This window comes from Arachis hypogaea, chromosome 1, assembly GCF_003086295.3.
Source record: "Arachis hypogaea cultivar Tifrunner chromosome 1, arahy.Tifrunner.gnm2.J5K5, whole genome shotgun sequence".
NCBI lineage: Eukaryota > Viridiplantae > Streptophyta > Magnoliopsida > Fabales > Fabaceae > Arachis > Arachis hypogaea.
Window position 1 is genome coordinate 31,180,986 of NC_092036.1, and position 12,333 is coordinate 31,193,318.

General features: G+C 31.6%; 1 protein-coding gene across 1 annotated transcript; it reads right to left on the reverse strand.

Moving 5' to 3' along the window:
- Positions 1 to 6,594: 6,594 nt before the first annotated feature.
- On the reverse strand, positions 6,595 to 11,426 carry LOC112801345 (chaperone protein dnaJ 10). Its single transcript, XM_025844019.3, has 10 exons — positions 11,205 to 11,426; positions 10,996 to 11,055; positions 10,824 to 10,906; positions 10,320 to 10,473; positions 9,238 to 9,367; positions 8,720 to 8,878; positions 8,445 to 8,617; positions 8,094 to 8,174; positions 7,093 to 7,227; positions 6,595 to 7,005 (listed from the first exon to the last, which is right to left on the reverse strand). The coding sequence occupies exons 1-10, from the start codon at positions 11,289 to 11,291 to the stop codon at positions 6,943 to 6,945; spliced, it is 1,125 nt and encodes a 374-aa protein (XP_025699804.1). The 5' UTR covers positions 11,292 to 11,426; the 3' UTR covers positions 6,595 to 6,942.
- Positions 11,427 to 12,333: the final 907 nt, after the last annotated feature.

The window sequence follows — 12,333 nt, forward strand, 5'->3', positions numbered from 1 at the left end:
TTCAGAATTTTCTTCTTTAATCTTTAACTTAGATAAACTTAAAGGGCTATTAATTTTGGATTCTCTTATTTGAAAATTCGATGAAACTAATTTTTCTGATGGTTCTTTTAGTAAAAGAACTGGGTTTTCAATAGCTTTATATTTTGGTATTTCTGTTTTTACAATTTTCTGAAATAATTCATCGACATAAATTCTTTCTCTATTTTTAAATATTATACTATGATGGCTATTTGTTAAAGCATAATTTATTGCATATGTAATTGAAAATGGTTCATCGTCTTGTTCCATTAGATTCTTTCTGTGAAATTTATAAGCCAAACTTATAGATCTTCCAAGATTTTCAGTTGATAAAGGTATAGCATATCCAAGATGGGCATTGAATTTAACATTTACGTTTGCCAAGTTTCCATGAACAATTCCAATTATTTGATCTATTGGGTCATCAGTAATTCTTTTGTCACAGATTGCTAAGCTTATTGGTGAATTAATTCCTTTCATGTATGTAGATTTGATTAAGACTTGTATAGTACTAATATGAATCCATCCAATTTTAGATCTTTTTTGTTGATCCTTAATTTTCTCAATCTGTTTACTCAATTCTTCATCATTTATCAGAGCTATTTCAAGTTCTCCATTAGCAGATTTTATCTTTATAGGGGCTTCAAGTTGAATTTTTCCATAGTATATTATATTTTTTCTATTAAAAACTTCTTTTAAAAGATTTTGTTTATTAAAATTTTCATTTGATTTGAGATTTAATTCTGTTTTTAGAATAGCTTGTTTTTCATTATCTAATAAGGCAGATAGTCTATAATAATCAGATTCTTCCGTTAATTCTAGACTTTCTAAATAATTCATAGCTATGAGATTAAGATAAAGGCGTACCTTTCTGGAGAAAAACTTCCTTTATTTAGAATATTTTACATAAGATGTTTTTATCTCCAGAGGGGAGATTGTAGATACTAACTCCAGAGGGGAGTTTAGAATTGGTTTTTCCTAAGGAAATTCTTCTTTAAACTATAGAATCGCCTCGGCCGCTTCCTCCTTGCTCTCCTAGCATATGAGTACTCTTAGCCTTCTGCTTTCTATTGTTTGATGCCTTCTACAATTGCCTAGGCAACCTATTTATAATGATTGGGTCTGATGGACAATTCCCATCCTTACCCTTCTTATGACGTCATTGCTTACGTCATTGTTTATTATCTTGCACCAGCTACATTGTTGGTGCTTTATGACCTAAGCGCTTACGTCACTATGCAATAATGTTGAGAGATGCTTCAGATGTGCTGTCCTCCTCTTTCATCATGTGACCTTCAGATGCGTTGTCTTCTTCCTTTATCATGTGGGTTGATTCCGTTTTATTATTGCTTTCTTCAGATAACTCTGAGACACATAGTTGGCACTTGTGGTCTTCTCTGTCTTTTATCAAATAGCAGAGATTCCTCTTTATCCCTTCGGGGAGCTTTTCTAAGAGTCCAGATAAGTTGTAGAATGCTGATTCAAATTCCACTAAGAGTCTCATCTCTCTTTCTTCAATTTCATTCCTTTTACTGGACACAAGCAAAGTATTTCTGCTTTTATAATTGATTCTTGTGTGAGATTCCCTTGTTATCTTTTGAGTTCTTTCGAAGACCCTTGCTAGTGTGCTGGCTAGTCTTCCTTCATGACTGTAGATTGTTAAATCTTGAACTTGATCAATTGGTTGAAAATTTCCTGGGAAGACGGACATGAAGATCACTTGATGTGCTGGAACCAAGCATTCTTCTTCTTCATTAAAAATAGGTTGACTATTCGTAAATTTTAGGGATATATCCCTTGGATTTACGTTGTCAATCATATTTTTAAATCTTTTTACTGCATCAATAAATCCTGCAGGAAACTCACTAATAATTTTCAAATCATTAAAAATTAAGATTGTATCAATTAATCCATACTGGAAAAACTGATAGGTGTCAGATGGGGAAGCCTCTGGAAATATAACCAGCTTTGTTAGCTGTTCTTTGGCAATAGGATAATATCCCAAGATCGCCCTCTTTTCTGCAGTCCAATTCAAGACTATGTTAAGGGTTTCTCTGAGATTTGATCTACAAACCCTTTTCTTTTCCTTGATTTCAGCCCTTGTAGGAATGTTTCTTATTATCCCTGTTCTCTGGGTTTGAATTGGAGCTTTATCTGCTCTTTTTAGGGTTTGCTCTGGATGAAGAGCTTCATATTCTCTAAACGATTCCTTTGCCTCTTCCAGTGTTAAAAACCCTCCTTTATGAATTATCCTTGATTGCTGTGTAAATGGTGCTGCTTTTTCCCAGGCATCATATACTCCTTTCATGGGGCCATTATAAATTACATAATATTTTTTATCTTGGGTGGATTTTTTGATAATTTCAGCAATTGTTTTATTTTCTAGAATTTTTTCCTCACCTGATTTGTCCACCACGCTTAGCTGGCTGAACTCTGATGGTTTTGGTTGTTGTGTTGATTTCATCGCTTCGATGGCCTTCTTGAGGGATTGGATCTGTGTCCTTATTTGCTGACAATGCTTGCATTTTTCGAGTTCTTGTTCGTATTTTTGAATTTCTTGATTTAATGTGTTGTAGACGAACTCCATTCTCTTGTTAATGTATCTGCAATAACATTTTTGTCACCCTTAATATATTCAATTTTTATTGGATATTGTAACAAAAATAATTGCCATCTTACCAATCGTCCATGATTGTAATCAACTTTCAAATTATATCGTATGAAACCTGTTAAATAACTTGAATCTGTCCTTAATGTAAATTCTTTGGGTAGTAAATCAATTTTCCATTTCTTAAGAGATTTAATTGCTGCTAGAGTTTCCCTTTCATGAGTAGTATATCTCTGTTCTGTTGGAGTAAAAGTCCCTGAAATATACCTGCAAAGTAATTCCTTTGGGGGATATTTAGAATCTAGTGATTCTTTTTCTTGTTCCAAACTTTTTATAGCTTTCTTAGCTTTTAGACATCCTGACCAGGTTATGTCTGAAGCATCTGTTTCTACTATTAAGTAGTCATTTTCTTCTGGAATATAAAGTTCTGGAAGTTTTTCACATAATTCTTTAATTCTTTGAATTTGTATGCTATCTTTTTCATCCCATTTCCATACTTTTTTAGTACTTATTTTTGGAAATAAGCTTTTAGTGTATTCTGTTATATTCTTTAAAAATCCCTGATCAGAAATATAATTTATACACCCTAAAAATCTTTGTAATTGTTTTCTATCTTCTATTTTATTAGGAAATAAATTTACCTTTTCTAGAACATTTGGTTGAAGTTTTAGCTTTCCTTGAGTAGATAGGATTAATCCAAGGAACTCTATTTCTTGTTTTGCTATTCTTGCTTTCTTTTTACTAAGAACTAATCCTTTTTCCTTGCATCTTTCTAAAACTATTAATAATTTTTGAAGATGATCTTCTTTATCCTGTTTTGTAAAAATTAGTATATCATCAATGTATACTAAAACAAATTCATTTAACTCTTTTAGATTTTCTTCCATAAATCTTTGATAAATACCTGGGGCTTGCTTTAATCCGAATGGTAATACATTCCATTCATAAAGCAACACACTTGTTGATTCCTTTGTTGGGCAAGTAAAAGCAGTTAATTTCTTTGTTTCTTCGTCTAAACGAAGTTGCCAATATCCTGATTTTGCATCAAGAGATGAAAACCAAGTTGCTCCTTTGATTTTTTCTAAAATAGAATCTTTTCTTGGCAGTTTATGAGCATCACCAATAGTTGCTTCATTCATTTTCTTATAGTTTATTACCATTCTTCGTTTTCCCCTTTTAATTTCATTATTGTTTTCAACGTAAAAAGCTGGAGCCGCATGAGGACTTTTACTTAATCTTATAATTCCTTTTTCCAAAAGGTCTTTACACTCTAATGAGAACTCTTCTCTATCTCTCGCGGAATAAGGAATTTTATTTGGGACATTTATCTCTTTTGTGGGATCTTTTAATTTAATGCTTACTAATTCGTTATTTGTATTTTTAATATCTAAAGGATTTTCAGCACAAATTTCATCCAAGAGTTCTTCTATCTTTATTTCAAGATTATTTTTTGGAATATTTATCTGAAAGTATAGATTTAAATAACATGTTCCTAATATAGAAAATATTTTAAACTTTAAGATCTTATCTATAGTAGTAGTTGGTATTTTTATACGTTTTGATTTTTGATTTATTAAAGAATCGTGTGGAGCTTTTAAAACTATATATGTTAATTCTTGAATGAATGGATGATATAGCTTTAAAAAGTTATTTCCTATGATAAAATCCATTCCAGAATCTAACATATATATAGATGGAACAATAAACCTATAATTTTGAATAAAAATTTCAACCATCTCTGCTTTTTGGTCAATTTTATGTATTGATTTGTCAGCTATTCTAACTTTTAATGGTTTCTTTAATTTTTTCCAATCAAGTTTTATACTTGAACTAGCAAAGCATTGTGTTGCCCCAGAATCTATGAAGGCATTTATAAACTTTTCTGTTATTTTTATAGTAATAAATGTAGCATTATTACTCAGTCTCTGAGTCTGTTTCCGAGACATATTCAAAAATATAGTCTAAGTTATCATCAGATTCTTCTAATGGTTCCATGAAACAAGACTTAGCAATTTCTATTTGTTTAGTAAGATCCTTTTTATCCTTCTTTTTCGGGCATTCATTTGCGTAGTGTCCTTCTTCTTGGCAATACCAACATTTACAATTTTCTTTTTTATTCGGGCAATAGTTATTTCTTTGTCTTTTGTTTTTATTGTTATTTTCTTTTCTAAAATATCTCTTTTTTCTCCAGTTTGGATAGTATTTTCTTCTTCTCAATTGATATTTTCTTTTTCTTTGAAGATTTTTATTAAGACCATATTTTTGAGGTATCTCCTCATTATCCTGACAGCAAATTCTGATTATATTTGCAAATCTTTTTTGAGTTGCTTCTTGCATACAACGTTCTTTTATTTCCTCTCTTATAGCAGAGGTTGCTCCACCAAAATTATTTTCAATTGTTCCTCTATTTATTTCTCTTATAAATCTTCCCATTATAAATTCATTAGCAGGATATGGAAGTTTTGTTATGTACATACTAAGATAATGATTTTTATCTTCTTCTTTTAATTTGTAATAATGTATTCTATATTCACATATATAGGACTCCACATTACATAAATCATATATCTGAATATTAGCTAAATGGTTTTTTGCTTCTTGATATTCTTTATTATAGACTTCTTGTCTATGATCTATAATATTTTTTCCAAAAAATTCTTTATATAGAATCATCATTATATATAATATCTTATCATAAGCTGTTGTTTTTGTTTCTAATTCTTCTATTATTTGGTTTTCTATTGATGTCATATAATCTCTTATGGTTCCTTTAGTATGAAACCCTATGTAATTCCAAATGTCCCTTCCAGACAACTCACCAAGTTTTGGATTAGTAAAGGCTTCTAATAAGAAGGAATTCAACCAGTTTTCGAAAATCTCTTTTTCGTTCTTTTTGCAGTCTAAATCGAGCATTCTTTCTCCTTCCATTTCCTGGATTTTAGGAACGTATTTTGATGGAATTTTTGCATATTTTGAATCTTTATTTATAAACCCTTTTTTAAAAGCATAATTATCAAAATCTGTTTCCCATTTAAATTGAGATTGATTATCCTTAGATGTTCCAGCTTCATTCTTTACTTGTATTGGAATAGCTGGTTCTTCGTCACTTGAATAATCTAGAATGTGTTCTTCATTTTCTATATTTTCAGAATTTACTAATTCTTCCTCTATTTGAAAACCATGTTCCATAATATTATTTTCTTGAGCCATTTTTAATTGTTTAAAAAGCATTGTAACTTCTTCTAATTTTTTTTCAATATTCATAATTTTAGTGGTGGTTTTACTTTTAAATCTGTTATGTTAATTATGTTTTGAAATTTTTCTTCCTTGGGATTCTCTTTTTCCTTATTTCTTTGAAATTTTATGGATATTAATATTTCTTCAAGCATATCTACTATAGAATTTAATTGTGGGTTAAAAGTATGATATAGATGTGGGGAATCATTTCCATGGTAACATTTTTTAGAAATTCCGTGTGAAAAATAAGTTTTTTCAGGTTTTTGAAGTCCTTCAATAAAACTTATAGTAAAATAAAGATTTTGAGAAAAATCATTTTGTATTGATTTTAAAAATTCGGTGTCATTACAGTTGACATTAGTTAAAATCATTAATTTTTGATCTATTAATTTTGATTATTTCTTCTCTTAAATCTTCTAATTTACTTTTTTCCATTAGGTGACGCTTTTCTTTGTGAAAGGTTACACTTTTAACTTAAAAGTGTAACCTTAGCCACCACTAGTTACCATAGTCATAGCCACTAGAGACTTGGCTTAATAAAGAAATGGGATATTAGAAAATGAGTATTGATATGAGCACTTAAGTTTGACATCGCGCAAGGTTCCTATTTTTTTTTATTTCAATTTATAATTTTTCATACTTGAAGCTTTTAATTTTAAGTTTCCGAAACAATAAAAATATAAAACAAGAAAAGAAATACAAAGTAGGTGTTTGAAGTATGATGTCTAAGGTTTGTAGGCAAATAGATTTTCACTCAGAATACAAAAGTAAGTAGGAACAATATGAATCGTGAGATTACCGGTGGTAATTACAACAGGCAACATCGAGTATATATAGCCTAAAAGTGACATGCCAAATGTAAGTTGGTAAAATGGTAACAGTGGTAATTACAAGCAGCAACAAACATGATTCTCCCTGGTTTGCACCATTTTCTTCACAAAACTATGTTCCAGCACTACCAGCGTACTACAAAGCCATGTTATTAGTATATCGTCTCACTCTCACCAATAGAATGTTGAGAAGGGATGAATCTTTGTTTCATACTCCTTACGTTTTTGCAGATCATTTACTTTTGTAAACTACTCTTCATCGTCCACATCAAATGCTGGATTACAAAGGCATTTGAATAGCCTGCCAATACCCTGCAGAAGCAAAATGAGAATTAATATGCACATATCTTGCAGTAGTTTGCATGGGCATGAGTTGGCTTTAAATTGTTTTGAACATGCCTGAGTAAAAAATGGAGTTCGATAGGAAAGAGCTCTATGTGATTCATCTTCTGAAGAATCAGAACTGCTTCCTTCGTCGTCAGAATCTATAGCGATTTTCTTCTTCAATGTCTCTTCTACTTTTGGATTCTTTTCCTGATCATATTATATCCATTATTAGAAGACATAGCAGTTCATCATCATTGTGACTTGATTATGTTTTAAGCTACAAAGTAATCATAGATAAAATCAAAGAAATGTGAAAAAAAAAATCAAAGAAATGGATCAAGTGAAGTTTTCACATAACATGATCATATATGTTTACCATTGATTAGGAAAGTGGTGTCTAGTATGAGATATACAAAAGAATCTAGTCACTGATGAAAGTTTACCCATGACAAGTTTTCACACGCATATTGCTTTATAGCATCTGAAAATGGGATCATGGTGATGAGGCTAGGGATGGCAATGGGCGGGTAAGCAGCGGCTTTTTGTCCTATTAAATTCTGTCCCTACTCTACAATAATATGTATAGACCCATTCCACTTCTACTCGTAGGTAATAAAATTGAACCCTAATCGACCTCTGCGGATATTCTATCCGCATCTAAAATTATTAAAATTCAACAAATAAAATTAAATTTTTAAAAAAAATTATATAACCATTATCACATACATAATATAAATTAAAATAAAAACATAAGAATGATACAATATTATTAATATTTTACTAATTATTTTATATATATTATATACATATCAGGGCGGGTAATACCTAAACTTGACTCTTTCCCGCCCTGCCCAAGACCTGTTCCCGCCCAAAAACCCGTCTCGCATCGGGTCGAGATATTACCTGTCCCAATTGGACAGAGACGGGATGGGTCTCGCGAGTCCGGGTAATATTGTCATCCCTAGACGAGGCTCACATGAGTAAACAAGAACTATTAGAGAGAACAATCCTTATGTTTGTATTCTTTAAAAGTTGAAAGATAGAATACTTGATAAGTAACTTAAGATGGGCACCTGAAATATCTTCCCAAGAATTTTAAGAGCATTTGCCCGAACTTTAAGTTCCTCTTTCTTAACATTTTGTTCCCTCAGCACCTGCAAGAATATATTAGTATGAATATGAATCTGCTATCCCTTTCAGTTCCTGAATTCTGCTAGCAAGTGATATCTTCCAGCTCTTCCAAAAGAAGTCATATCTTAAGTTCATTGTCGCTCTTAGATTACCATATGGAAATAGAAGTTATCTTTACATAGAATAGCTTTATTTTTATATGGATTATTGATCCATACTACAGTAACTAAATATACCAGATTGCACGAACACAAACACAAAATAATTTGAAGTAAAAGAATTTAAGAACCTACCATTTGGCACACATGTGCAAGAGTTACTTCTATGTCCACCACATTTAACTTCCACAAAGAATTCATCCATGTATCCTTATTAATATGAGAGTCAATATCATTTTCTGGGCCACTACCATCCGTTTTACGTTGCTTGTAGATGTCTTCTTGAAACTGTAGCAACTGATAAGCACCTAATTTGTACGTGCTCAATAAAATCAGACATTTAAGTTTGAATAACTAGCAAACAGAAAATTTTTGCGGGTGGGGGGTGGTTAACATTGGAATTGTTATACCTTTAGCAGCCGTAAGCTGTGATTTCCAGAAATGTCCTTTGTTGCGAGCCCACTCAGCCAAAAATGGCACTCCAAGATAAATGGCTTTCTTCCCTAGTTCTTGTGCTGCCTGTCTTGAGTATATATACCCTATGGTGTGTAACATATCAACTCCAAAGGCTGCATTGGCATTCAGAGATGACGGAGAGTGAAAATTAATTGGTAGTACCATTGATACAATGACATGTAACAAATTCAATTTTTGCGTCGTGATATAGTGGTTGTGCACTTATGAATCATGATGAAGCTCATCATTTACAAGACATCATGTGAAACATCAAATATGTAGCATCTAAGTTGATAATTTCATAATCAACTTTTCAATCAGAGAAGTGTTAATTCATGGTTAGAGTTTGTGGATTTTTCTCTGTACGAGGCACTAAATAATCTGCAGCATTTCATTACTAGCAATTGCATCATGTGCTCAGTTCAAAAGGAAATAATAAGAAGAAAATAAGTTGGATGGATGTTTAACTAACCTGCACGAGAAAGCCGTCTTGCTTCAGATTCTGCTTGATGTAAGAATCCCTTTTGGTCACCATGAACATATTGACCAAGGAAATCTTTCAAAAACCTTGCCAATTTTTCCTCCCTTTCTCTTTGGACAGCCTACAATTTATTGAGACAGAGTACACAATTGAAGACAAAGTAAAATAAAATAAGGGGATAATATTTTCCTTTTACTAAAGCTGAGCTAACTCTCAATCTGATCTCATCTCTGGCACTGTGATTTTTTCCCGCCCAAGGAAAGAATGCATTATCAATACAACAGAAAGAAAATGATCCCAGGTATGGAGTGAAATGGTATGGTTAGGAAAATGTCATAAGAAAGTGCTATAACAGAAAGAAAATTACAGGTATCTAAATTTCCTAGTAAAAGAAAAAAATTAAAATAGAAGTCGCTTAGATCTTAATAGAACCCACTATCCAGCATCATAGTTCCAGTTAAAATGAACTGATATTTTATAGCTGTGAACCTGAACACCTCTCAGCTAAGATAACTATTAGAAACTTCAAATGGTGCATTGCAGGCTTGATATATAAGGTACTGTCTTTTTAACTTGACTGTTTTTGAGAAACGAAGTTAAATCATCAAGAAAATTGGGAATTACCTGGAGTAAGAAAAAAAAATTATAATAGGTAAATTACCCTGATGGGATATTCATAATAATTTTAAGTGAGCAATAGGAACTTTGCTAGTTATACATCTTTTCCATCAACATAAAGAATGAACAGGAACAATAAGCTTACAACCTAAACTATGACAGTATGGCCTAAGCTGTCACTTTAATTGAGTGTTTTGAAACAGTAATATTATTCATATTATCAGCAATATAAGGATTCAGGAATGAACTTTGAGTTTTGTGTTAAGAAAAATGATTATCTTATATTAAACAAACTACCCTGATTGAATTTTCATCATAATAAATGGAAGTAGGAGTAGGAACTTTCCTAGTTATACATCTAGTTCTACCAGTCTAAAGAAAGAACAGCAACTGTAAAATTACATCGTTAACTATATGGTCTGAGCTTTTAGTTTCTTTTGGCAAAACCTACTTGCCTTTAACTTTTCATTCATTTTATCAAGGTCATTGCTTTCTTCGGATAGTTCAGAAGAAGCCATCGTTGCCACAGCTAGATGCCCTACATAGTCCTCGAACAATTCACTTCCGAAGAGCAGTGCAAACACAGCCATGGGGTCAAGCATTGTTTCTCTGTCAAGGAACCAATTAATCATTAAATAATAATAATAAAAAAGAAAAACCATCTTCAATTTCTCGGGAGATAACTATTTTGGACTATACATGTAGGTACAGTACTGATCATTGCTTCAAGAATGGACTATACTGGTTTCTGGTTACATTCTTCATCCCCGCTTGAGTAATTAACTTAGGTTACAATCATCAACAAACAAGACTAAGCCTGAGCCTAAGGGAAGGGAAGGCTTTCAGATTCAATTCAATCAAATCCTGATTGTTATCACTTATCAAACTACATAAATTGCTTTGGCATAAAATGATATTAAGTTGAAACACATCATCATCATCATCATATTCATGCGTACCTAGACACAGAATGCTTCCCATTCTGATCATACGCATTCCTCTGTACCGGATCACTCAAAACCTGGTATGCTTCACCCAAAACCTGCAAAACCACCACAAAGTGCGTTCGTTCTTATCTAAAATTAGCATAATTAATTGTTATTCAGTAATCTGAACAAGCTCAAGCAAAACCTGAAATTTTTCAGCTGCACGAGGATCGTTTGGGTTTTTATCGGGATGAACCTGCATTGCCTGCTTATCACAGTAAAACAACCGCAAAATTCACCGATCATAACAGGTGAATAATAGCAATAATCACGATTCCAATAAACCACAAAAAACAGGAGAGAACAACGTCAAAATTGCGAAAAAAGAAATGGTAAAATTATAAAGAAATTAACCTTGAGGTAATAAGCCTTGCGAATTTGGTCTTCAGAGGCAGAAGAAGAGACTCCGAGAATATTGTAGTACTCCATATCCTTCACCATTGTGTGTGTGTGTGTTTGCAAAGATCAAAGAGAAACGGAATGAGGAACTGTAACTGTAAGTGAGTGACGCTGGGAACGAAAGAAAGAAAGAAAGAATAAGGTATGGAGATGAAAAGAATCACGAGGGAGAGTTGGCTTTACAGTTCTGAGTTGCAATATTGTATTTCACGGGAGCTCCTTTTTCGCGGGAGGATACAATTTTTTAAGAACGATTCATTTGCCTCGGTGGCGCTGGCCACTCTCGCTATCATCACAACCATTAAGCCGCTTTTTTCTTTTTCTTCTTTGACTAAAAGCTCTATTTGGTCACTTCTCCTCTTACTATATTCTTTAGTTACACTCATTTTTTTTTCTTTTTTGAATTTTATACAAATTAATAAAACGTAGAACGAAATAACAACCATCATCACTAACATTAGAAACTCAATTTGATCATCTCTCTTTCGAATTATCTTTTAACTTGACCCTTTAAATATACGCTTTCTAATTTTGGTGTTGGGTTTCTAATGGTATTTTAAATAATGTGAAGATTTGATTTTTTTTTTTTTATATAGTGAATACAAATTTAAGGGTTGAATGTATTAATTTTTAAAATTTTTTTTAAACATGCAAATCTAAAAATTAGATTTGAGTTTTTTATTTAAAATTTTTTTATACATATAAATTTAACATTAAGAATATTTTAGTATTAAAATTTTTTTAAATATGCAAATTAAATTCTAAATTTTATATTTTAGACAAAACTAAGCCTTCAATTTATTCATCACCTTCACCATGCTATAAATCAAACTCTAAGTTTTGTATCCCAAATAAAATTGAATCTCTAAATTTATCTCCATATCCATCAAAAATACGTCATAGCTCCATAACAGTATATAAAACATACTTGGTCTCCTTTATTAAAAAGAACAGCTTTAAATATACACATTATTATGTAAAATATGGAATAGATATTACTATTCCCTTTTAATAATATCATTCTAAATTTAATAAGTATTTCATTATAGATTGCAAAATTTTGCAAATAAAACTAGTGCTGTCA

Coding starts and splice junctions, on each gene's coding strand:
- LOC112801345 (XM_025844019.3), bottom strand. CDS start 11,291: ATGGTGAAGGATATGGAGTACTACAATATTCTCGGAGTCTCTTCTTCT. Junction 10,907..10,995: donor GTGCAGCTGAAAAATTTCAG/GTTTTGCTTGAG, acceptor GTGGTTTTGCAG/GTTTTGGGTGAAGCATACCA. Junction 7,228..8,093: donor TTCTTGGGAAGATATTTCAG/GTGCCCATCTTA, acceptor TAATATGATCAG/GAAAAGAATCCAAAAGTAGA.